At 39.0% G+C, this 27905-nt stretch overlaps 1 protein-coding gene across 1 annotated transcript in view; it reads left to right on the top strand.

Moving 5' to 3' along the window:
• The window catches only part of NDFIP2 (Nedd4 family interacting protein 2), a 71852-nt gene extending 52231 nt beyond the window's left edge, over positions 1-19621 (top strand). The window contains exons 6-8 of the mRNA XM_080661740.1: positions 12227-12293; positions 15122-15227; positions 16424-19621. Of these exons, the coding sequence (XP_080517866.1) occupies positions 12227-12293; positions 15122-15225 (171 nt within the window). The 3' untranslated portion in view covers positions 15226-15227; positions 16424-19621. The remainder of the gene's footprint in view (positions 1-12226; positions 12294-15121; positions 15228-16423) is intronic.
• Positions 19622-27905: the final 8284 nt, after the last annotated feature.

Genomic DNA, 27905 nt, shown 5'->3' with positions numbered 1-27905 from the left:
AGGATACCTCCTTTTCTTTCTCCTATCTCAGGAACTTTTCTAGTACTATTGTTATCATAATCTCCCACCAATTCTTTACTTTTGCCTCTTGAAGGCTCCTTTTTCAAAGCTTTACTTTTGCCCTTTTGGCTCCTTTTTACAAAGCTTTTTTCCTGGTTTCCTTAGGATAAGGCCCAGGAAAATTATCAAAAGTACCTTTATTTATTGTTTTAGTAAGTCTTTTTAAAAGTTACCACACGTTTAAATGCAATCAATAAAACATATACTTTCTATTAATCATATTTATTTAAACATTGATTTCTAATTGAATGAATCAAATCCTCAGATTTTCAGTAGAATTACAAACCTAATATGTCAGCTGGTCTTAAGTGTTTCAGACACTTCAATTATGCACCTACATTATCAAATTGATTAAGACATTACTCACTACAAAAATATTTAAACTATGGATTTAATGTGTTTCTTCATTATTTTAAAACCTATTTTATCACTTTTCAGGGTTTCAGTAATCTTATCAGACCCTTTTCCTGTTAAGACCAAATTACAGTTTTGTTTATTAATAAGTTGACTCTTAGTTGGGACCTGTGGATTGGCTTCTTCTAAGATGATTAAAATTTGAACCATTGTAAGAATAGCCTTCTGGCAGATTTTTCTTCTAGTTTCATTTTTAAAAAAATGTAAAGTGAGTTCCAACCTAGAGCATAAATCTGTTAGGTGTTATGACACATACAGAGATAAAGTGACAATCCCTATCCTTGCAGAAGTTATTATGAAAAAAACAAGAGTTGGAGCTAGATAAGTCCAAACTTGGTTATATTAGTAATAAAATTAGTTAACTATTATTCAAACGGTATTTCTCATCTAAGTTACAAAACTCAGAAAATAACTTGAGGACATTTTTCTCATTTCAGCTAAAGCTGGCAAATTGTTAATATCATTATAGATTCATAAAAAAGAAATTAGCCCAGCCCTGGCCAGTTTGGCTCAATGGATAGAGCATTAGCCTGTGGACCGAAGGGTCCTGGGTTCACTTCTGGTCAAGGGCATGTACCTTGGTTGCAGACTCCTCCCCAGCTCCTGGGGCTCATGCAGGAGGCAACCAATCAATGTGTATCTCTTACGTTGATATTTCTCTCTGTCTTTCCCTCTCACTTCCACTCTATCTAAAAATCAATGGAAAAATATCCTTGGGTGAGGATTAGAAAAAAACAAACAAACAAACAAAAAAACCCAAAAAGAAATTAGTCCATTATATGCAACCTATACCTTTAGGGCATTAGGTCCTAATTCTCTCATAGAACTCTATGAGATAAGGTGGGGAACTTAAATTCAAAGACTGGAGTTTCTCAGAGTTCTGTAAGGTATGTATTAGCATCAAGTTTCATCACCAGAACTATTTAATTTTCCTTCAAAATACCTTTACTGAGCTAAGGTTAATATTATACCTTTAGTATATTGTATCACTTGATAAAGTGATACAAAAGATTTAAAAAAATATTCTTCTTATATCATTTCTCAACTGATATAACTTATATCAACTGAGAAATGATATAAGAAGAATATTTTTTTAAATCTTTTGTATCACTTTATCAAGTATACTAGAGGCCCAGTTCACGGATTTGTGCACCGATGGGGTCCCTCAGCCTGGCCTGTGGGGATCGGGCCAAAACCAGCTCTCTAACATCCCCCAAGGGGTCCCAGATTGTGAGAGGGATCAGGCCATGCTGAGGGACCCCACCAGTGCATGATCGGGGCTGAGGAGGGGCTGCGGGAGGGCTCCAGAGCATGTCCAGATTGGGGCCTGTCTTGCTCAGTCCTGATCGGGGCTGATGAGGGCCAGCTGGCCGGGGAGGGATCGTGGGAAGTTGGCTGGCTGGGGAGGGACTGTAGGAAGGCTTCAGGGCGTGTCCAGGCTGGGGAGGGACCGCAGGAGGGATACAGGACGTTTCCGGCCCATCTGGTCCAGTCCCGATCAGCCAGACCCCAGCAGCAGGGTAACCTACGGGTTGGAGCGTCTACCCCCTGGTGGTCAGTGCGCGTCATAGTGACTGGTTGAATAGTCGAACAGTCAAACACTTAGCATATTAGGCTTTTATATATATAGACTGGGAAGCCCCTCAGCCCAGTCTGCACCCTCTCTAATCCGGGACCTCTTGGGGGATGTCTGACGGCCATCCTGGGATCGGGCCTAAACCAGCAGTCAGACATCCCTCTCACAATCCTGGACCGCTGGCTCCTAATCGCTCACCTGCCTGCCTGCCTGGTCACCCCTAACTGGCCCCCCCTGCCAGGCTGATCGCCTCTCACTGCTTCTGCATGCCAGCCTATTACCCCTAATTGTCCCCCGCTGCCGGCCTGGTTGCCTCTAACTGCCCCCCCCCGCTGCCAGCCAGGTCGCCCCTCACTGCGCCCCCCCCCCACCGGACTGGTTGCCTCCAACTGCCCCCCCCCACCGGACTAGTAACCCCCAAAAGCACCCCCCCTGCCGGCTTGGTCACCCCTCATGGCCCCCCTGCTGGCCTGGTCGACCCACGCAGCCTGCTGTTCAGTCATTTGGTCGTCCCTTACTAACCCCCCTGCTGGCCTGGTCGCTCCACGCAGCCTGCTTGTTCAGTTGTTTGGTTGTCCCTCACTAACCCTCCTGCTGGCCTGGTCGCCCCACGCAGCCTGCTTGTTCAGTAGTAGGCAGCCATCTTGTGAGGATGTGAGGGTTAATTTGCATATTACCTCTTTATTATATAGGATGATTGTCTAACCACTATGCTGTATATCTGAAACTAATACAAAATAATATGAATGTAAACTGTAATCAAAAAGAAAATTTTAAAAATCTTTTATATGAAATAATAAAAGCTGTCATTCATTGAGTACTTTAATATGTTCCAGGCATAATTTGTTACAAGCACTAAATTAAGCCTCTCAATGATGCTGGTGACAATCTAACAATTTTATTAATGATGAAACTAAGAATGAAAAGAGTCTAATAGCTTGCTTAATTTCCTACAGTTTGTAGGTGGGTTAGAATCTAGTTTGTTCTCTCATTTTTTTTTTTTTTAAATATATTTTATTGATATTTTACAGAGAGGAAGGGAGAGGGACAGAGAGCTAGAAACATCGATGAGAGAGAAACATCGATCAGCTGCCTCCTGCACACCCCCCACTGGGGATGTGCCCGCAACCAAGGTACATGCCCTTGACCGGAATCGAACCCGGGACCCTTCAGTCCGCAGGCCGACGCTCTAGCCACTGAGCCAAACCGGTTTCGGCTCTCATTTTTTTTTTTTTAATAAAAAAAACATTTTTATTTCAGTTGAAGTTAACATACAATGTTATATTAGTTTCAGGTGTATACCCCAGTGATTAGACATTATATAACTTACTAAGTGATCATTCCAATAGACCTCTTAGCCATCTGATACTATACATAGTTATTAGAATACTAGAGGCCCGGTGCACGATATTTGTGAACGGGGGGAGGGGGTGTGTCCCTCAGCCCAGCCTGCACCCTCTCCAATCTGGGACCCCTCAAGGGATGACTGACTGCCCGTTTAGGCCTGATCCCACCGGGATCGGGCCTAAACGGGCAGTCGGACATCCCTCTCACAATCCAGGACTGCTGGCTCCCAGTGGCTTGCCTGCCTGCCTGCCTGATTGCTCCTAACCACTTCTGCCTGCCAGCCTCATCACCCCCTAACCATTCCCCTGCCAGCCTGATCGACGCCTAACTGCTCCCCTGCCGGTCCAATTGCCCCTAACTGTCCTCCCCTGGTGGCCTGGTCCCTCCCAACTGCCCTCCCCTGCTGGCCTGATTGCCCACCACTGCCCTCCCCTGCTGGCCATCTTGTGTCCACATGGGGGCGGCCATCTTGTGTGTTGGAGTGATGGTCAATTTGCATAATAACCTTTTTATTATATAGAATTACTGACTATATGTATTCCCTATGCTATACTGTTTATCCCCATAACTATTTGGTAACTTCTTTTTTTTTTTAATCTTTATTGTTCAGATTATTACAGTTGTTCCTCTTTTGTTCCCTCATAGCTTCCCTCCACCTGGTTCCCACCCCACCCCATAACCTTACCCCCCCCACCCCCCAACTGTCCTCATCCATAGGTGTATGATTTTTGTCCAGTCTCTTCCTGAACCCCCCACACCCCTTCCCCACCCTGAGGATTGTCAGTCCACCCCCTTTCTATGCCCCTGATTCTATTATATTCACCAGATTATTCTGTTCATCAGATTTTTTATTCACTTGATTTTTAGATTCACTTGTTGATAGATCTGTATTTGTTGTTCATAATTTTTATCTTTACCACCTTCTTCTTCTTCTTCTTCTTCTTCTTCTTCTTCTTTCTCCTCCTCCTCCTCCTCCTCCTCCTCCTCCTCCTCCTCTCAGCATTTCATATAATACTGGTTTGGCGGTGATGAACTCCTTTAGCTTTTTCTTATCTGTGAAGCTCTTTATCTGCCCTTCAATTCTGAATGATAGCTTTGCTGGGTAGAGTAATCTTGGTTGTAGGTTCTTGCTATTCATCACTTTGAATATTTCTTGCCACTCCCGTCTGGCCTGCATAGTTTCTGTTGAGAAATCAGCTGACAATCCTATGGGTGCTCCCTTGTAGGTAACTAACTGTTTTTCTCTTGCTGCTTTTAATATTCTCTCTTTGTCTTTTGCTCTTGGCATTTTAATTATGATGTGTCTTGGTGTGGTCCTCTTTGTGTTCCTCTTATTTGGAGTTCTCTGTGCTTCCTGGACTTGTAAGTCTTTTTCTTTCACCAGGTGGGGAAGTTTTCTGTCATTATTTCTTCAAATAGGTTTTCAGAATCTTGCTCTCTCTTCTTCTGGCACCCCCATAATTCGGATGTTGGTATGCTTGAAGTTGTCCCACAGGCTCCTTATACTATCTTCATATTTTTGGATTCTTTTTGCTTTTTGCTTTTCCGGTTGGGTGTTTTTTGCTTCTTTGTATTTCAGATCTTTTGATTTGATTCTTGCGATCCTCTAGTCTGCTGTTGGATCTCTGTATATTATTTTTTATTTCAGTCAGTGTATGTTTAATTTCTAGTTGGTCCTTTTTCATATCCTCGAGGGTCTCACTAAATTAATCGGCCTTTTCTAGAAAATTCTTGAAAAACCTTATAACTGTGGTTTTGAACTCTATATCTAGTCGTTTGCTTTCCTCCATTTCTTTCATTTGTGATCTGTTTCTTTGTCTCCACATTTTGGCTGCTTCCCTGAGTTGATAGAGTGGCTTTGTGTGCTAGGTGTCCTATAGGGCCCAGTGGGTCAGCCTCCCAGTTACTTGAGGTGGACACTCTTGGTGCACCCTTTTGTGGGCTCTGTGCACAGTCTTATTGTAGTTAAGCCTTGATTGTTGTTGGTATCACTGGGAGGAATTGACCTCCAGGCCAATTGGCTGTGATGATCAGCTGTGTCTACGATGGGAGAACTTCTGTGCTGGAGACACCCTTATGAGGCAAGACTTGCTTCAGTGGGACTTTGGTGCTCACTGAGTCTGACTCTGAGTATGTCCCTTATGGATCTGTGGAGTTGTAATCTGGATGGTCCCGCTCTGACCCCTGGGTACACTGGCTCTTGCATCTCCAAGGAGGTGCTAATTTAGCCTCTGCCTGAGGCCACCCAGTAGGATTTTCAGAGAGATCTGCAGATTCCTCTCTTTGTTTGGGTTTTTGAGGTGCCCAGATGAGGCCCAGGTGTAAAGCAATTCAAGCTGCTGCAGGGCCTTGGACCTTCCTTTGGATGTTTTGAGTCTCTCTCTGACTCAGCTGCAGTTTGTTAGGTAAGTTTAGATTTCAAAGGACCAGACCATTCATATGCAAAAGCCTCTGCACACAGCTTGGATGGGTAGAGTCTCAGGGCGGATCAAACAGCAATGGCTTCCTGTCAGCCCCGCCCTAAGAGGCCCCCGGGTCTCAGTGTCCCTTGGTAATCACTGCAAGCACCTCTTAGAGAAAGTCGCCCTCGAGTTCTGCCCATGGCCAGAGAGTCCAGTTTCTCCCCTTATGAGTCTGGGTCCCCAGAGTCTTGCCCGGAGCTGGAGTTCAGAGCAGTCGGGAGCTTGTGTCTCCCTCTGGCTTGAAAAAGCCAGCTGGGTACTCATTTGCCAGCCCTCTCCGTGCGCACGCCTCCGTACCTCTGCCTTTACTTTCGCAGCTCCTCTGTCTCTCAGTGTGCTTTTCTCTTCCCTTCTAGTTGTAGAATTTCCACTTAGCCACCCTTCCTGTGGTTCTGGATGATGTCTGTTTTGTCTTTTAGTTGTAGTTTTGAAGTGGTTGGGCGAGGCTGCAAGTTCAGGTGTTTACCTATGCCGCCATCTTGGTTTCTCTAATTTGTACATCTTAAACCTTTCAATTTTTTCAACCATTCCCCAAACCCCCCTCCCATCTGGTAGCCAACAAAATGTTCTCAGTATCTATGAGTCTGTTTCTGTTCTGTTTGTTTATTTTGTTTTTTAGGCTTAATTTTTGATAGATATGTGTTGCCATTTTATTGTTCATATTCTTCTTCTTTTTCAAGAAGACTCTAACATTTCATGTAATGCTGGTTTGGTGGTGGTGAATTCCTTTAGCTTTTTCTTGCCTGAGAAACTCTATCTGTTTTTTTATTCTAAATGATAGCTTTGCTGGATAGAATAATCTTGGTTGCAAGCCCTTGCTTTTCATCAGATGGAGCATTTCTTGGCAATTCCTTCATACCTGCAAAGTTTCTGTTGAGAAATTAGCTGACAGTCTTATGGGAGCTCCCTTGTAGGTAACTAACTGATTGTCTCTTGATGGTTTTAAGATTCTCTTTTTGTCTTTAATCTTTGGCATTTTAATTATGATGTGTAGTTCTCTTTGAGTTCATCTTGTTTTGGACTCTCTGCATTTTGTGAACTTGTATGGCTATTTCCTTCACCTGGTTAGGGAAGTTTTAAACCATTCTTTTCTAAAATAGATTTACAATTTCTTGCTCTCTCTCTTCTTCTCACACCCCTATAATACGAATGTTGACATGCTTGAAGTTGTTCCAGAAGCTCCTTACACTATTTTCATATTTTTGGATTCTTTTTTCATTTTGCTATTCTGATTGGGTATATTTGCTTCCTTATATTTCAAATCACTGTTTTGATTTTTGGCTGCATCTAGTCTACTATTGATTCCCTGTAATCTTAATTTCAGTTGGTGTATCCTTCATTTCTGACTGGTTCTTTTATGGTTTCCATGTTCTGCCCCCACCTCCCACGCCCAAATTACAAGATGATGTTTATTTAGAAAGTTACAGAGGTAGGAAAGTGAGCCAGTTGGGCTGTGTAGGCTTAGGAAATAAGTTACAGAGGCAGAAGAAGGGCCCTTGGAGCTTGGGAGAGAGAAAGGCAAAGGTAATGCACCTGGGGGGAAGAAGAGGGTGAAGGGAAATGTGCAGGCATACTTCCGAGAGGGAGAGCATGCTCCATGGCCTTTTTTATGCTGTTAAAGTTCTCTCTGAGTTCATCTACTTTTCCCCTAAGTTCATTGAGTGTCCTTATAACTAGTGTTTTGAACTCTGCATCTAGTAGATTGCTTGTCTCTATTTTGTTTAGTTCTTTTTTTGGAGATTGGTTCTGTTCTTTCACTTTGGACATGTTTCGTTGTATCATTTTGGCAGCCTCCCTGTAGAGCCATTGTGTCTCCCAGGCTTCATAGAGTGGCTTAATGTAGTAGGGGACCTATAGGGTCCAGTGGAACAGCCTCCTCCTTCACCCAAGCTGGGTTCTATGGGGGCACCCCTCCCTGCCCCCAACATGGGCTGTGTATACCCTCCTGTTGTAGTTGAGCCTTGATTGCTGTTGGCACCTTAATGGAAGGGATTTACCCCTAGTCTGATTGGCTGTAAGGACTGGCTTCGGCCACTGACCTCTGACCACTGTGGAGGATAAGCTGCGCAGGGGCCCACCACATGGAGCAGGATTTACTTTAGCAGTGCTCTAGTGCCTGCTGAGTCTGATCCTTGAGTGTGTCACTTGTGGAGGTGGTAGTTTTGTAGCCAGCAGGAATGGCACCAGGTATTAAACTGGTGGGGTTGGACCGGACCTGGGTTCAGCAACCTCGGTACTTGAGTTCTGGCTGGGAAGAATTAAGAGCCAAGACTCAAACTATAAGAGAACATTATTTATAATGTCACAGAAGTGGAAGAAATAATTCATAGAAGAAATGGGCTTAGGAAATAAGTTATAGAGGCAAAGGAAGGGTTCTAGGAGCTTGGGAATGAGGAAGCTAATGGTAACAAGCCTGTGGGTGGAGATGGAAAAGGAAAAGGCTTGGGCTTGTTCCCTGGAGGGAGAGCTCACTGGGTGCTCCATTCTAAGGGTTTTAAGGGTAATTCTTGGGGAGGTCCCAGGAGAATATTTTAACAGAATATTCAGCAGCTTTTCAGGTGTGTCCTTTCAGGGTCTAGGACTCAGGGGTCCTCAAACTACGGCCCGCGGGCCACATGCAGCCCGCCGAGGACATTTATCCGGCCCGCCGGGTGCCGCTGCCTGTCCTGCTTAGCAGCCGACTTGTCCCGGGCCCACAGTGCGCATAGGAATTTGTTCATAGTTTTTTTTTTTAAAACTATAATCCGGCCCTCCAACGGTCTGAGGGACAGTGAACTGGCCCCCTGTTTAAAAAGTTTGAGGACCCCTGGCTAGGTCTTCACTTTTTGATTGGTCTGCTCCAGGGCAGGGGTCATTATTCAATGCAGCTGGTCCTTAGGTCAGCCATGGGGTTTCTGGTCTGGTTTTGTTGCTTTTCTGGGCCTGGAGCTGAAATACAACTGAGATCTAAATGTTATCTCTAGGGAGGAAAGGTTAGGGGGTCCAAACTGCATGACCAGTGATATTCTAGGGGAGGAAAGGTCACCCTGGGGGTGAGGTCCCACCCTTCAAATTGTCTTTTGCTAGGCACCCAGGGCTTTCCACCCTGGTGACCTGTGCCTGGCTCATCATCCTTGCTGTGCTCATGTCTGTCTAACTGCCTACCACAGTTGGGTGGTGCTTCAACGTGGTCTGAAGTTGTCCACTGGGTGTGCTGGTTCTGGGGTCTCCTGGGAGGTGCAGGCCAGGGTCAGCCACTGTGGTCTGCCCAGGGGTCTCCCAGCATGAGCTACAAAGTGATCTGCAGATGACTGCTACTTGTATTGGGCTTGGAGGTGCCCAGGTGAGTCCTAAACTGCAAACTAAGGTCGTCTGCCACAAGTGCTGAGCATGGGGCCACTTAGCGAGAGGTATGAGGCTCACCAAGACAGGCCATTCATATGGAAAAGTCAGTGGAAACAGCTGATGGGCCTGCAAGTTGGGTATGGTGGGCTCTCAGGGAATCCTGGGGGTGGGGGTGGGGTTGGGGGCAGGGTGAGCCAGGTTGCTGGAGACTCAGATATGGCTCCTGCTTGCCAACTCTTTGGCAGAAGGGCTCAGAAAAGGAACAGTGGCCTCTGCTCACACTTTTATCTGGGAGAAAGCTGCCCCTTAAGCTCACACCTTGATTTCAGATAGTTCAGTTCCTTCCCATATATCCCTGGTGCCTTTCAAGCTGCTGCCCTAGTGGTGGAGCTTAGAGTGAGTGAATCTGAGTGAGTCCGAGTAAGTGCATGCACCTGTACACAGGCTCTTTAGGAGAAACTGCCTGGGACTCCAGCAGCCCTCCATCTTATTCAGCCTCAATCCACACTGATTTTTACAGTGAGAAATTATGGGGATTTCTCTTCCTAGTACTGGAACCCTGGACTGGGAGGTCTGGTGTGGGGTTGGGACCCCTCTTTCTTTATGGGGGACCTCCACAGCTGAGATATCCCTCCTGATTTTTATCTGCCACCAGCCCGTTCATGTCTCTACTCCTCCTACCATTCTCCATGTGGCTCTTCTTTATATTCTTAGTTGTAGGACTTCCATTCTGCTAGATTTTAAGCAGCTATGAATGATGGTTGTTCAGTAGTTTAGTTGTACTTTTGATGTGGTTGTGGGAGGAATCGAGTACTGCATTTTCCAGCTTGTTCTCAATTCAGTGTCTCTTCTAATTCTGTAATGCCTCTGTACTTTACTTTTATTATAGTGCTTCAAGCAATAAATTCCCTTTAGAGGTCAGTGCTAGGAGAAAGGTTTTTCTCCCAAAAAGCTTGGGTGTTTCCTTTTATTAGACAATAAGTAATTTCTAAGTAATACTGCTGCCTTCTTTTTTATTTCTGAGTTGCCATGAACTTCAGATTTATTGTATCTTTTGTCCAAGATTCTGACATTATTTCTATCTAAGCCTTTTGATGTTTTTATTATTTCATTTGTTCATTCACTCATTCATTCATTATTCATTCATTTTGTTAATTCTCATCCGTGGATATTTTTTCCATTGATTTTTAGAGAGAGTGGAAAGGGGCGGGGGGAGAGACAGAGAGACAGAAAATAATATCGGAGAGAGAAACATTAATTGGCTGCCTCTCGTATTCACCCTGACCAGGAAGTGAACAGGTGACTGTTCCGTGCATGGGATGACGCTTAACCCACTGAGCCACACCAACCAGGCCTACTTCTTTTTTTTTTTTTTATTAACAACAGCTTGACTCAACCCTATAATTTGTAGTGTTTTAAAACATTTTGATAACTCAGTAATGAGCCCAAAAGCTTATTTATCTTTTTTACATAGTGAGTTTCTTTGACTTTAAGGTGAAGGTAATTATATTCTTTTCTTGAGAGTAAATAAAAAATAGCTTTAGGTAAATATTTTGGGTGAAGAATGACATTGTTCTAATTTCCTGGTTGCCTCTTGTTATGTAACATTATATATTAAATATGTTTTAAAATTAGAAAGTTAAAAATAATTGCGTTGGTTCTTTACTTCTTTTTCTTAGCCTATAAAATCTGTATAAAAACTTTTTATTTCTAATTATTACTTTATTAAAAGTAATTTAGTGCTATATTTTCCCAATTTTCTAGTTCTCCCTTCATAGTACATATTTTAGAGGTATTGGAGTATGTGGGATTTGTATCTTTAATGATACTAGTAAATTTTTTTTTTAAATATATTTTATTGATTTTTTACTGAGAGGAAGAGAGAGAGATAGAGAGTTAGAAACATCGATGAGAGAGAAACATCGATCAGCTGCCTCCTGCACACCCCCCGCTGGGGATGTGCCTGCAACCAAGGTACATGCCCTTCACCGGAATCGAACCTGGGACCCTTCAGTCCGCAGGCCGACGCTCTATCCACTGAGCCAAACCGGTTTCGGCATACTAGTAAATTTTTAACCTTTGAAATTTCTGAAACTCTAAGCTGAGAATTTATATCATGGTTCATTTATAAATTATAAATTATAAATATTTCCTGTAAAAGTACTTAAAAGGCTTTAAAAAACAGATTTAAAAAACAGTTATTTTAAGTGTTCAGATGCTAAAGGATAATAGGGAAGAATTGTCTGAAGTAGCCCTGAAGAAAATTAGATTGAAGTTTTAAAAAGCTTTTAAATAATAAATCTTGATGATTAGAGTCTAATCAAGGAAAAGTACCCATGTCCAGTATCATCAAACCCTGCCTTCCAACTGCCTGTTCATATTCTCATTTTAGAGAGACTAAAACTGCCTACCATAGCCACTAATAGGAACTGTTGAAATGCCACTTCAAGGGTCATTTAGCTGTTCACAGCTCACTGTTGGGAACTGAAAGCTGGCACATCAGTTTGAAAATAAAAAGACTAATGAGTTGGGGGTCTTTCTGTGCCTAGTATTCTTGGCAGTAATTAGCAGTAGGGGGTGTACAGAGGGTCAAAAGCTCTTCCTTTTAGAGGTCAACAGAACATATCTATCTGATAAGATTAAACTAATGTGGCTTTGGTGCTAATATCTAAAGTATCGGATTGCTGTAGTGTATTTGGGATGGTAGTCATGGCTTTGAAAGATTATGAAAAAGGATCTGACATGAACTCTTTAATGAGAAAACGTTGTATTCAGATATATAGCATTTACCTTTTTTTTCTTATAAGCAGATGAAAATTGATTTTTTTACAAAACATTTTATATGTGTTTGTTACATATTAAAGGCTTTTTTTCAGATAATTTTATATGTATGTCATTAAGTATTTTTTCTTTAATTTTCTTTTTATGCTGCTTTTAAGTGCTAAAGATTATTTGAGATAAATCATTCTGAAACTGAGACTAATCTATGATTTTCACATTTAAGTACACAGACATGATGAATATATTTATGTTCACTCCATAGTTTTCTGATTATTTTACTGGATATTTCAATGGACAATATTGGCTTTGGTGGATATTCCTTGTACTTGGTAAGTTTATTCTTAATGTATTTTACTTCAATTAATTTGTATTTAGTTTAACTTTGGTATTTCCTAAAACTTTAAGGTGTAAATACATTGTGTTACAAATTATATGGAAATAAATCTACTGTAAATTTCTCATGTCCAAACACTTACTTCATCATGTCAGCTATTCATATAATTCTACATAGTACTCCAGGTTTCTTATATGGAAAATTCAGAACCATTCAATTTAAAGACTCACTGGTTTAATGACAATTGAATGCTACAAAACCTGAAATCCTAATATGGTTAAAAATAATTGCCTTCAGTATTTATCTTGGAAAATATACATATATAATTTCTTTTAATGATCTTAGGAAATGTTGAAAGTGGGATAGTTGGATGTTCTATCCTGTTATTTTTGGATCACTGACACATTCTTTATACTTCTGAAATGTACTCTGCATTAGTCATTAATCAGCTAGACATAAGGAAAGGTTTCATGCCTAATGATCACTGTACTTCTTTTGAGTTGGCTCCTTACAAGGCATGTCTTTTATTCATATTGATGAATTTTGGACATCCAATTTTTGTTCTCCTGTGTTTTTCATGATGTATAATTAATTTAATCTTAAAATCACATTATACCTTTAACCCGCATTTCAAATTCATTTACCGATATGAAGTGTACATTTTGTTTCTACTTAGGTTTAAAAGCCCACATTTCTGTAATAGAATAATTGTACCAGAAAATAATAGCATTTCAGTAGGTGGCAGTCTTCTCCTTGAGATTTTATTTAGTCCTGCTATTGGATCTTTAGGATCTTTTGGGACATAACTTCTTAGTGGTCAGTTAAGGTCACTAAAGATCCTGGATTTTTTCTCTAATAATTATAGTGAAGTTATTATTCTAGTGTTGTGATTTTGTTGGGAAGTAAGGCTCATACAGGTTTCAGACTGTTTTTTATGTTGTTAGTTATATTTTGACTGCCTAAATTCTGTGTGTTGTTTTTATTGAGTTTCTTACTTAAAAGTGAAAAAAATGTATTAAGTTTATTATGTTGTTAAGCATATTAATTGAGTATATTTGCTTTATATATTACTAGAGGCCTGATGCACGAAATTCGTGCAAGAGTAGGCCTTCCTTCCCCCGGCTGCCAGCACCAGCTTCCCTCTGGCACCCGGGACCCGGGCTTCCCTCCAGCCACCAGCAGGCACCCGGGACCCAGGCTTCCCTCACAGCCCCAGCTTCGTCGGAAGGACGTCCAGAAGGACGTCTGGTCTAATTAGCATATTACGCTTTATTATTATAGATTAAGAGATTGAGAAATCTTAGGAAAACAACTGTGGGGCAGAGTGGAGTGCAGAGGACAACCCCAGTTGCACATCAGAGTCATGATCTAGCCTTTAAATGTGAAAATTTACTCCATGATAAAAATGTTGCTCTCACTTATACTCAAGAATGTTGAGCACTTTGTAGAACTCAAAAACAATAGCTGCTGAATGGTTTCTAGGTATGGATTGGCTTATTTTAGAAAATGCTTGACCAGAACAAAATATGTATTAGAAATAGCAGCTTCATAGCCAAAAAAGGGATTTCACAAATAATTTCGGTTTACATTTTTCAATAATACTTTTACATTTGTATCACAATGTCCATTATCTTTGAACAGCATCTGGAAGGACATGCAGTGGATTCAGAGTGAGAGTCACAAATGGATGGAGTTAGGATGTAGGAAGCAGATGGGATCAGATTTAGCTGAAATTTACACCACTTGATTAAGTCATTGTTTGTATATCTATTCTATCTTACCATTCGTTTGTTTTTTTTTAGGGCTTTGATTACTTGGAGTTAGAGCACAAATTTAGTTTGGGACTTTGCATTTTAAACTAACAAACTCTTCCTCCTTTAGAGGAAGGTTGCATGCATACATGTCTTCTGTTTTTGTTTTTGACCCCACGATTACCTGGTTAAAAATTTACTGGAGTTAATGTTTTTCTTAGAATTGTATGCTTAAGTATATCAAAGACTTAAGTCTACTAATAATGTTACTGCTTTTTATACTTAACTAACATTTTTCATCTGAAACTTTAAAGCATTTCACAAGTGTTTTTTAAAATTAATTATTAAGATACCTATGATTAAGTGGTTATTATTTAAAAATACCGTTTTACTGAAGAGAACACTGAGATAGATATGAAATTACTGGAGTGCTGCTTCCCGAGTCTTCTTTCCTGATTCTTATCTTAATTTTTATTATAAATTAATCTTTTATTACTTAAAAAATAAGCACTAGTATTTAAAGTTATTTACATAATGCACATATCTTTAAATATAGATTTCACCGATGACAGACACTTAATATTGCTAGACAGGCTTATTATTGTTATCCCACAATTGTTATCATTACATTCTCTCTTGAACACTATTTTATATCAGTAAATATGTCTTAGTTTGTTTAGTAGCTACATTAATTGAAAATTTGGTAAAATAGGATTTTTATAAGTTGAATAAGTTTAAGTACATTAGGTAACTTTGCGATTTAAAGAAGTCAATTAATAAATTTATATTTTTGTGTAATTCTGGATTTTCATGGCTGGATTTGCTTTACTTTAAGTTTTACTTTAGATATATTTAGGATTAATAAGTTGAAATAATTTTTAGGTGGCAGTAAAATTTTATCGTATTTCCTGATGATGGAGTTATTATAATGTTAAATATACTATGGAATGAATGAAATTCTACAGATAAGTTTCTTAAGCCAAGAGGATCTTGTTTATAATTGTCTATTTTAAATATATCATGCCACCCTTCTGTATAAGAACATAATATATTTGTATTATTTCAACCTCAGGCCTGCTCCTTTTCTTCAGGGGATTTGTTAATTATCTGAAAGTCAGAAACATGTCTGAAAGTATGGCAGCTGCTCATAGAACAAGATATTTCTTCTTATTATAGAGGTAAGACCTATTAATATATTAACTCTTTTTATTCCCTTTATTTATTTATATTCCCCAGATACATACTCAATGTTTAATATGTACTCATGTTTTTTACTAAAATATAGCATATTAAATATTCTGTTAAACAATCAGCTTATTTATATTTAATGTGTTGTGAACTCTTAAAGATAATTTAGATTTGTAAACTTGAATTTAATAAATTTAATTTTTTAAATATATAATGAACAAACTGAAACTTTGACCACAGGATATGAATGAAATAACCTCCAGCACAAAATTTGAAGGCTTGAAACAAAACATGACAAAGCACTTACACAGAAGGGATGGGCATTTTGCATAAAACAATGTGAAATTCACATAGACATCTGGTTAAAAGAACAAAAAGCAAATCTGTGATTGAAAAGCAATTTCCCATGCACTGATCGTAACAAACTGGATCAAGGAATTAAAGTTGTATGAAAAAACTACGAGCTCTGTTACTGTTTTCTTAATGCACAACAGTTTGTATCAATAATGAAGGCTACAACTTGAATAAAAGGAAATATAAAGAAATGAGCAGAGGTGTTTTAAGGTATTTTAACTGCATAAGCAAAATATCTGCTAAAATACCTTCTAGATTTATCTACAAGTACAAAATGTTTCCAAGTTGCTATATATTAAGTATAATCTTTTAATAAATTGTGTGGTTTGTGATTTGGTTGCTTAAAATTTATTTTTAACTTAAATGAGTTTTATGTAAGCTACCATACTTCACTTATTTCTGCTGGAGAGTACAATGGATACAACTGTATTTCTGGATCATATTAATGTATCATTTTAAATGTTCCATTAAGATCTCCCTTTCAAAGATGTTGTATTTTCTCTTTAATCAGTAAAATGTTTTTGCACACAGTGACATTAAGAATTTGTCAGTTTTGTCTGTAAAAGGCAGAGTAATTTTACAAATTTAAATAATGTTCTGTGAGTATTCAGTATGATTATTTTGTTTGCATTTTCAAGAGTCTAAAATATAAAAGTTTTCTAGATGGTCTCCTAATCTTTAGAATATATTTTGATAAATGCTACTCTATGTTATTTTTATCAAAAGAACATTGTATACTTGATATAGTACTGTTATAAATGGGTTTTTACTGTATTATCATTTAGATAAATGCAACGTAATACATTTTAAGACATTCTTTCTTTGTCTCTAGACTGCATCAACCAGACATTCCTTTCTTACATCAATGTGAAATTTCCAGATCATCCTGTAAACCTACAACTTTAATAGGATAGAAGACTACTAATAACAGAAGACAAATTAGTTAAAAGAGCTTCAAAATTGGATGACAGGGTGGTTTATGCTTAAAAGCCACTTCTGTTCATTCTCTTAAATATTTATATTTCATTTGTTTTGTGCAGTTGTATCTGTGCCCCTTCAAAAGATTTGCATATACTTGAAAGACACCATAAAGTTGTAGCAGTAAAGTACAGTCACATTTTGTTAATCAGTGTTTGATGTATTTCAAAGAGTTGAGTGATAAACAGTCTTCTAGCATGTAAATGCCATTGACTTCTGATCTGACTTTTAGTATAATAAAAATGAAATTATTAACCATGTCAAATGCTTTAGTTTCTGGCTCTCGGATTCATTTAGTAACTACACATGAAACATCCTTTGGTAAATATAAAGTTTTTTTTTGAAACCTGCAGTGCTGATTATTAGAAAGGTTGTGTCAGATTTTTGAACATGATTTTTACATCATTATTTAGCAAAGCTCTTTCTGTAAATAAAGATGCATAAACTACTTTCTGCATTGTTTTCTTAGAAAATTGTGTCTAGATATCTTTTCATTAATTTTAAAATAAGTGAACTTAATATATAGAGAAAATTTGGATGTTAAAGATAGAGTTTGTTTTAGGACAAATTTTAAGAAAATATGGGTATTCCACATGTCCTTTATAAGAAAAAAAATTTAAGGGGCAAGCCAATTTTAGGGATTCTCAGATGAGAAGCTTGGTTTTTTAGCATTGACCATCTTAGAGATTCTTATAGGAAACGATTGTATTAGATATTTATTTTATTTCATTTAAGACATTTTTGAAAATTAATTTTTGAATAAGATTCTCATTTGCATTTGTCTTTTAAAAAGCCAATAAAAGTATCTTTCAGTATCATTGTAATAATTTTTAGATGTTTAGTTTGTTAAATTTAGCAAGTAAAAACTTGTACTATTAATAGCTTCTTGCTTTGTGATTGTAAAAATCATATCCTGATATGCAAAATATGTCTTCAAGTATAGAAATGTGTCTGTGGAATATGGGGGTGTGGAGGTGTGCTTGTGTGTTGTGTGAGTGTGTATGTCACCATTATTACAACTGGAAACTACTTTACATTCATAAGCTACTACATTTTGCAAATAATTTTGTGCCTCATTTATTTTTATTTTTAGTTATATCTTTGCTTTTGAATGTCAACATTAAAAATAATGGGAATTATATACTCTTAAACTTAAAAATCATTTAATACAGGTAAATAGAACATATGCATACAATTGATTGTTTATTATTAGACATGACTACTACAAAAAGATACACCTAAAACTATTCAGGGACATTTTCCATTTCTGAAAAAAAAAAAAGACTGCTTTATAATTTCTTTTGTATTTATCTGTATTTTCTGATTTTATTGTCTTTGATAATAAAACATACATTTTTGTTTTTGCTAATTGAGCCTATTTTTTGTTTGCCCTCATTCAGTCCCCTCCCCTGCATAGAATTGTATTATTGATTTAAGTACCTGTGTTACACCCCTTGAAATAGAACAATAGCATGGGATAAAGAAAATAATATTTAATTTAGTTGCCTGATTTGGAAATTAATTAAAATTAGAACATACTAATAAGAAATGTAAACTCATGCTAGATCCCTTATATTAATTTCCTATAGATCTATACTTTGTTATTTTAATAATTTTTAAATGAAATTAAGCTATGCTGCATGCTAATTTTAAATTATTAGCTCAGATACTTGGTTTCTGAATATGTATATGTCACTTTTGATCAATATCAAAACTTCACTCTTTGTTTTGATTTTTGTTTCACCAAATCATAAGATTCAAGTGTGTAGGTTGTCTAATTTTCTATAACTGGTACAATTCAGTGGTAGGCTTAAATCTCATCACCCATTCGGAGGAACCAGGATATTATTTTTTAAAACCTTTACACCCCCTTTCAGATTTATCAAATCCTGCACATTTCACTTCATTTCCTGTGAGCTTGGATAGAACAGTTGCTGGTGTGTTTTGGGGACACATCCACCTTTGTACTCTGCCTTAAAGATTAAAAATCAAAACCTTGTTAGGGTGTCTAAATTTTTGAATGAATGTGAACTTGGGCTTGGAAGTTGATGAAAAGTTTTATTAAATTTCTGTTATATTTGAATAAGCTAGTTATGGCCAGATAATCCATTTTTATGAGATTATGAAATAAACTAATATTAAGATAAAACATATTTTTCTTTGTTAAGGATAGATTTTAGAAATTTAAAAGTAAAGACAAATCCTATTATACTCAGTAAAAATGAAAATTACTAGGAAAAAATACTAATATCTAGCCCCCTTTTTTTGAGTCTATAAGATATATCCAATGCCTTTGAGATTGTTTATGATTTTCAACCTGTTTAAACAATAATATTTCCAGTAAAACCTCTTCTAACAGGAAGAGTGGAATCTAAAGTCCATTTGCAGAAAAATTCAAGGTTCCTTAATTTAATTTTTTTCAACTGGTCTATACTGTCCCCCAAAGCACAAAAATAATGATAGTGCATTTGATACTGTATTTAACTAGAGTGACATATTTCCTGAGCTCTCTCAGAACAGTCCTGGTTATTTCCATTTTCTCATCTTAAATAGGACATCTTCTCACTCTCAAATTGTCCTAATTTGGAGGATAAATTATATGATCACCTTATATATATAACTATACTGGACCGAGAAGTGACCATCTAAACCCCTTGCCTTTTGAGAGAAGAAACTGGAGTATTAGGGCAGAAGACAATTATTGTTATGGCCTTTCCTAGCCAAATCATTTGTCCAGTTTGTAGAACATGTGTAGTATCTTTTTTTTAAAATAGGAATTATTGTATTTGAGTGATTCCAGCTTATGATAAATAGGAAACAATGAGCTTTATATTTTTAAACTGCTGTTAAATGTTATTTTAATTGTTTATTATTGAATTCTTCAAATAGTCATGTGGAATATTAGTGTATTGTTTTTTAAAACCTCATTCTTGATAAAATTCAACTGTTAGTTGATATTGTGCCATTTACTATAGGAATGTCCTTGCCCATATATAAAATATGCTGATGTGTTTTGCTTATTAATAAAGTTCTAATGATGTGGAAATATGAACCTGTTGATGTGTCCTTTTGAAATCAGCTTGATTCACAATAAATTATCACCACGTTGGCCTCACTGAAATATTTATATGGCAGACCACACAAGATTTGCGAGGAAAACAACTTGCATGAAATTAGGTTGGAGTGTGCAACATTAACTTGTCTCTGTAATTTATATGTTAAGACATAGATTGCAGTTTAATTTTAATAAATACAAGAAAATCAACTTTGTGAAAGTTATGTTCATTTCTACTTTGCAGTAGATCAGTGGTCACCATAGGTAAGATCTGCTTTGGGACTTGTTTTCTTATTTGGGACATGAAATTTAAAGTATGAAAACTTCCCCCAGGTTTTAAAAAAAGAAATACTCATTTTATACTTCATAAAAATTTAAAAGGTAATGTTTGTCTTGAACTCAACATGTTTGCTTGTTTTAAGCTTTTTTTCTTCAGGCTAGCTTTCATTTTTATTTTGTTTTGAGAGATTGAGATACCTGCTTCTAAAAATCCCACTTGGTTTTCACGAAAACCAGTTTAAAAAAAATCCATTAGCTAAATGGAAGAGAGATGGGGTATTACCCTTTTAATAGCTTAGGTTATAGTAAACTGTAATCACACACTTCTGGTTCACAGAATCTTAGAAGTTGCTTCCCTATCTCTCATCCTTATAAAAAGAAACATTACTTCCCCACACCTTTTGTGTTTGTTTTAATTATACCAACACTTTACCTTCAGTGACACAAGAAGGGGTATAGGCTGTCCTTCCTTAGAACGTAGTTTTTTTCTTTTAGCCTTACCAGGATCATAGCAATCAGCAAGTAAAACAAAAGTTTGCCAAAGCTCAGAAGAAATTTGGAGGGCAGCCTCTGTTCTTAGAATACAAAAAGTTGTAAGTAATCTTGTTGGAAAGCATGAACTCTTCAGAGGTGCAAGAACAAACAGTACATGTGCATAAATACCTTATATATGTGGAAATATATTTATTATTCCTTTAGCATCAAACTTAGTTTTCCAGACATCTGAATTCCTGCCTAATAATTTGGTTGGCTTTTCACTCCATGGGACTTGGGCTCTAAAATTTTAATTCACAGCTTATTCCTTTAGAAAGAAGACTTGAAGACTCAATTGCTAGCAAGCATTGGTGAACAACTCATCCTGATATAATAGATGGTGATGAAACAAGTATGAAGAATTACTTCCTAAATCCAGATTTTTAAAATGATGAGCAGGCTATGTAGCATCAGTACATTGCGAGTTACGAACTTTTAAAAGACATCAAAGTTTTACATCTTCTTAGTCCTATGAGACCTCCTGGGATGGATGATTGATGGAATGATTCTTAGGATCTCTCTAGAGCTATGATTGTTATTCAAGATGGTGCATTATAATCAACTGGGAGTTAGGGGGAAAGTGACAGTTCAGCTTCCATTTCCCGAAGTTCCAATGCAATACATATGCCCCACGACAGCACATTTGCTTCTCCTAGTTAGTTTGGAATTCTGGGATTTGGGTCTTAGTACAGCTGATACCTTTCTCATCATTGTGCCCTCTCTACATCTAGCTCCTGGTATACACAATGATAGAAAGTTACAGGTGTTAGGATCAGTTAGCCTTCTTGCAGGGAAAGGAAAAGACACATAAAGCACATCTTAAAGAGTTGGTGAGCATTTCATGAGTTCCTGCTTTGTGACCTCTGAATGAGAGCCCTTCTGGGCCTCTTCATGCTTTTATACACATAACATGCCTCTGCAGGTCAGGGTAACCAGGGCCGTGTGGGCATGGTGACAGTGGAACTGTCTGTGTGGAGAAGGCAGTTCTTTTATCCATAATCTTGCAGAGCAAGCAGAATTGTATTATCATAGCTGATTTTTCATTGCCTGAAAAAATATAATTTTCCAGTAGCGTCTTCCCTTCTCTAGTCTTGAGGAGCCTATGGATTATTAAGAGAGGCAGCTATGTGTAACAGAAAGACTGGGTTTTGGAGCCAAATTAACCCTGGACTCAAATTTCAACTCTCTCGCAAGTTCAGGCAATTTGCTGAACCAAAGCCTCAGTTTCCTCACCTGTTTGTTTGGAAGCACCATATGTACCTGAGGATTAGGTGAGATTAATGAAAGGAAAAAGTTAGCATTATTATTACATCTTTGCTGAGTGTGTTTCCTGACCAGGCTGCCTGTTAGTGTTAAGCAGGTGCCTCCAGGACTTGGAATAAGCCCGTGCCTGATGTGGGCATTGTATCTGCCAGCCCCTTTGAAAAGCATGATTATATTAGGATCATGTTGACCTAGCCTTGGCTCCCTACATCTTCTCTGCCGCAAGTGGAAATAAAGCAAAAGTTGCTTAGATGACAACTGATATGAAGGGAGGGAGTAGTCTGTTTACCCAGCAATAAAGCATTCCAGCTGTAGGAAGAGCGAAAGCTTACACAGATCTCTCCTGGTTGAAACTTGGAGGGCCTGGAGACCAGTTCCTTAGAATTTAACTACAAATTGATGAAATGATTGTTGACTCATTGCTTTTGCTCAGGGCAGAGAAATTCTGGTTGGGAAGTGATCAGAAAATAAGTTACTAGACAGGTTGTTTCTGATTCTAGGCCAAATTACTTCTCCAGTAATTATAATCATGGGGTCTTCATCTTGGATTTGTTTTTTAAAATGTCTGTTACTGTGAAAGGGAAATACTTAGATGGGAGTTAAGTCCCCTAGACTCCACCTTGATCATAATTTTGGTCAATTAAATATTTTTGAGTGCCTATTTATAGTTCATAAGGGTGATGCTCTTGCCTCCATATGGTATTCCTCTCCTACTCTCTTCCTCTTTCCTCCCTCTAAAAGAGCTTAAATGCCAGGTCTTTTGAGAAGCCTTTCTCATTCTCTTACTCTGATTCTGGTCCTCTGGTCCCATAGCCCTATGTATGATTTTTGTCAAGGCACTGTCATTATTGATTTTTGTGTTACTATCCTCAGTGGTAGATACTCAACTTTGCATGCCTCCCCAACACCTAGCACAGAACTCAAAAAATTAAGTGGATGGATGGATGAGATGAATGGGTTTGGTGCTAGTGATGGTCTCTGTGTGAACTGGATACTTAAAATGCATTCTGCCCTTTCACTCATAGTCTAACAGAGGAAGATTTATAAACAGGAAAATGTGCTAGTGTTAGGTAGGAACAAAAATCTTGTGAGCAAGCAATTGGACCCTGGGAGAACCAGGGCATTCTTCACTAAACAGGTGACATTAGCACTAGGTCTTAAAAAATAGAAATGTCAAAGTATGTTTAAACATTCATATTTTTCCATCTCTTGCCTTCTTTGATCCTCCTCAAAAGGAAGTAATTTTCTAATTCTCATGACACTTCATCTGAGCCTCTTTTTTCAACTGTGTGTCACAGTAATCGCATTCATGATTCATCACTTCTGCTTGAGGACAGGATCCATGTCTACTTCATAGCTTCCAACATGCCTTACACATAGTAAGCACCTTTAAAAATCAAGTCCAAGATTTTTCATGTCATTTTGAGCCACTCAGTTTGCCACTGCCAATACTATTAACTTCAGAAGTCAATAGTGGCATAAGCACCCTCTTCTTCAAATACAAAGATCTCCCATGTACTACTCCCAAATTGATTACCTGTTAACAATTTGTTGTATGCTTTTACAGACTCTTTCCACATAATTTCTTACTAGTATGATCCTGTTTTATGATGACTTCTGGTCCCAGGTACAATGTTGGAGATGGTGCCATTTTCTCTGTATCCCAAGAGACAGCTCTCAGGAGAGAGTACTATTTCTTCTTGCAAATGTAGTTTATTTCTCCTGAGAAACCAACATTTATTTCCTTGGTTCTTTAGTCTCTAGATAAGGGCCTTTGGGAGCTGGGCTATATCAGGATCTGATATTTGCAGCATTTAAGTGTCCTGCTTTATGATCTTACTAGAGGCCCGGTGCTCGAAATTCATGCATGGGGGCAGGGGGGGGGGGGCGGGTGTGTGTGTCCCTCAGCCCAGCCTGCATCCTCTCCAATCTGGGACCCCTCAAGGGATGTCCGACTGCCCATTTAAGCCCACCGGGATCGGGCCTATCGGTCAGTTGGACATCCCTCTCATAATCCAGGACTGCTGGCTCCCAACTGCTTGCCTGCCTGCCTTCCTGATTGCCTCTAACTGCTTCTGCCTGCCAGCCTGATCACCCCCTAACCACTCCCCTGCCAGCCTGATTGATGCCTAACTGCTCCCCTGCCAGCCTGTTTGCCCCTAACTGCCCTCCCCTGCAGGCCTGGTCACCCCTAACTGCCCTCCCCTGCAGGCCTGGTCACCTCTAACAGCTCTCCTCTGCAGGCCTGGTCACCCCTAACTGCCCTCCCCTGCAGGCCTGGTCACCCCCAACTGCTCTCCCCTGCAGGCCTGGGTTCCTCCCAACTGCCTTTCCCTGCAGACCTGGTTGCCCCAAACTTCCCTCTTCTGCCAGCTTGGTCACCCCTAACTGCCCTCCCCTGCTGGCCTGATTGCCCACAACTGCCCTCCCTTGAAGGCCTGGTCCTTCCCAACTGCCCTCCCCTGCTGGCCATCTTGTGGTGGCCATCTTGTGTCCACATGGGGGCAGGATCTTTGACCACATGGGGGCAGCCATCTTGTGTGTTGGAGTGATGGTCAATCTGCATATTACTCTTTTATTAGATAAGATAGAGGCCTGGTACACGGGTGGGGGCCAGCTGGTTTGCCCTGAAGGGTGTCCCGGATCAGGGTAGGGGTTCCCTTGGGGCGTGGGGTGGCCTGGGCAAGGGGCCTGTGGTGGTTTGCAGGCCAGCCATGCCCCCTGGCGACCCAAGTGGAGGACCTGGTATCTGGGGTTTATTTATCTTCTACAATTGAAACTTTGTAGCCTGGAGCGGAGCCAAGCCTTCTGCTTGCTCTGTGGTGACAGCCATTTCTGTTGGGATTTATGTATCTTCTATAATTGGAACTTTGTAGCCTTAAGTGGAGGCCTGGGCCAGTCAGGGCTACAGAAGCTTGGCTTCCTCCATCTCCGTGGGCAACCCTAGCCTCCTGCTCTCTCCAGCTCCGTGGCTGCCGCCATTTCTGTTTGGATTTATGTACCTTCAATCATTGAAACTTTGTAGCCTTGAGTGGAGGCCTAGGCTGGCAAGGGCAGGCTGAAAGCTGGGCTTCCTCCATTGCCAGGGAAACCCAAGCCTCCCTCCTGCTCTCTGTGGCCGTAGCCATCTTGGTTGGGTTTATTTGCATATTCGCTCCTGATTGGCTGGTGGGCATGACAGGTGGGCGTGGCTTGTGGGTGGAGTGATGATTAATTTGCATATTACTCTTTTATTATTTTTTATTTTTTTATTATTATTTTTTTTTACTTAATATTTTTTTTCACCTTTTTTTTGTAATTGTTTGAAGTATTACAAATAGTAGTACATATGTCTCTTTTTTTTTTTTCCTTCCCCATTGACCTTCCCCCGGCCTCCCCTTCCCCCCAGTACATGCCTTTACCTGCCCCTCCCCCCAGTGTTTTTAATCCATTGGTTATGCTTATATGCATGCGTACAAGTCCTTCGGTTGATCTCTTACAGCCCCCCCCCCCCCCCCGCAACCTCCTCTGCCTTCCCACTGTAGTTTGACAGTCTGTTCAATGCTTCTTTGCCTCTGTATCTATTTTTTCCCCATTTCATTCCCCATTTCCCCATTTCATTATTAGATAGGATAGCTTAATTTTGGTGAGAAGGTCTCTGGAATCAGGTTATTAGGAAGAAAGGGGTTGGAATTGACAACATCCAGCCTGAGTAGGTTTAGAGAAGACAAAATGATCCTGGGTTTAAAATTAATTTCCCTTTAATACCCCACTATCACCATTGGACAAATCCTCTAAACAAAACATCAGCAAAGAAACATCAATACTAAATGACTCACTAGACCAGATGGAATTAATTGACATCTTCAGAACATTTCACCCCAAAGCCACAGAATATACATTCTTCTCAAGTGCACATGGGTCATTTTCAAAGATAGACCATATGTTGGGACATAGGCAAAGTCTCTTCAAATTCAAGAAGATAGAAATCATATCAAGCATCTTCTCAGACCACAGTGGCATAAAACTGGAAATCAACTACAATAAAAACAACCCAAAGAAATCAAACACGTGGAGACTAAATGGCATGCTATTAAACCATGACTGGGTTACCAGAGAGATCAAAGAAGAAATAAAAAACATCATGGCAACAAATGACAATGAAAACACTACAATCCAAAATCTATGGGACACAGCGAAAGCAGTCTTGAGAGGGAAGTTCATAGCTCTACAAACCTACTGCAAAAAACAAGAAACAGGGGTAATAAATTACCTAACCCAACAACTCAAAGAGTTAGAAAAAGAGCAACAAGAAAAGCCCAGTATAAGCAGAAGGAAGGAAATAATAAAGATCAGAGTGGAGATAAACGACATAGAGACCAAAGAAACAATACAAAAGATCAACAAAACCAAGAGCTGGTTCTTTGAAAGGATAAACAAGATTGATGAACCTCTAGCCAGGCTCACCAAGAAGCAAAGAGAGAGGACCCAAATAAACAAGATCAGAAATGAAAGAGGTGAAATAACAACAGATCCCGCCGAAATACAAAGGATTGTTAAAAAATACTACGAACAACTCTATTCCAACAAACTGGACAACCTGGAGGAAATGGACATATTCCTAGAAAAATATAACCTTCCAAAACTCAATCAGGAAGAATCTAAACATCTCAATAGGCCAGTAACTATGGAAGAAATTGAAGCAGTCATCAAAGAGCTTCCGGCAAACAAAAGCCCGGGGCCAGACGGCTTCACAGGAGAGTTCTACCAAACATTCAAGGAAGAACTAAAACCTATCCTCCTCAGACTATTCCAAAAAATTCAAGAGGAAGGAACACTTCCAAGCTCCTTCTATGAAGCCAGCATCACCCTAATACCAAAACCAGATAAAGACAACACAATGAAGGAGAATTACAGGCCAATATCCCTCATGAATGTAGATGCCAAAATCCTCAACAAAATTCTAGCAAATAGGATCCAGCAGTACATCAGAAAGATCATACACCATGACCAAGTAGGGTTTATCCCAGGAATGCAAGGATGGTTCAATATCCGCAAATCAATAAATGTGATACATCACATAAACAAATTGAGAGATAAAAATCACATAGTCATATCAATTGATGCAGAAAAAGCATTTGACAAAATCCAACACCCTTTCTTGATAAAAACTCTCAACAAGGTGGGAATAGAAGGATCATACCTCAACATCATAAAAGCTATATATGATAAACCCACAGCTAACATCACACTCAATGGGCAAAAACTAAAACCATTTCCCCTAAGAACAGGAACAAAACAGGGATGCCCACTCTCACCACTCCTGTTTGACATAGTACTAGAAGTATTAGCCACTGCAATTAGACAAGAAGAAGAAATAAAAGGCATCCAAATTGGAAAAGAAGAAGTAAAGCTGTCCTTATTTGCAGATGACATGATATTGTACATAAAAAACCCGAAAGACTCCATCAAAAAACTAACAGACTTAATAAATGAATTCGGCAATGTAGCAGGATACAAAATTAACACCAAGAAATCTATGGCATTTCTATACACCAACAGTGAACTTACAGAAAGAGAGACTAAAAAAGCAATCCCATTTTCCATCGCACCAAAAAAATTAAGATACTTAGGAATAAACCTAACCAAGGAGGTAAAAGACCTATATGCGGAAAACTACAGGACACTGAAAAAAGAGATAGAGGAAGATGTAAACAGATGGAAGAACATACCATGTTCATGGATTGGTAGAATCAACATCATTAAAATGTCCATACTACCCAAAGCAATCTATAGATTCAATGCACTCCCCATTAAAATACCAATGGCGTATTTCACAGACCTAGAAAGAACTCTCCAAAAATTCATCTGGAATAAAAAAAGACCCCGAATAGCCACAGCAATCCTGAGAAAGAAGAATAAAGTAGGAGGGATCTCAATACCAGATTTCAAGCTGTATTACAAAGCCACTGTCCTCAAAACAGCCTGGTACTGGCACAAGAACAGACATATAGATCAATGGAACAGAATAGAGAATCCAGATATCGACCCAAACCAATATGCGCAATTAATATTTGACAAAGGAGGCATGAGCATACAATGGAGTCAAGACAGTCTCTTTAATAAATGGTGTTGGGAAAATTGGACAGATACATGCAAAAAAATGAAACTAGATCACCAACTTACACCATACACAAAAATAAACTCAAAATGGGTACAGGACTTA

Source organism: Plecotus auritus, assembly GCF_963455305.1.
Source record: "Plecotus auritus genome assembly, chromosome: 3".
Taxonomy (NCBI): Eukaryota; Metazoa; Chordata; class Mammalia; order Chiroptera; family Vespertilionidae; genus Plecotus; species Plecotus auritus.
The sequence above is the reverse complement of the archived record's forward strand: the minus strand, read 5'-3'. Positions and strand labels throughout refer to the sequence as shown.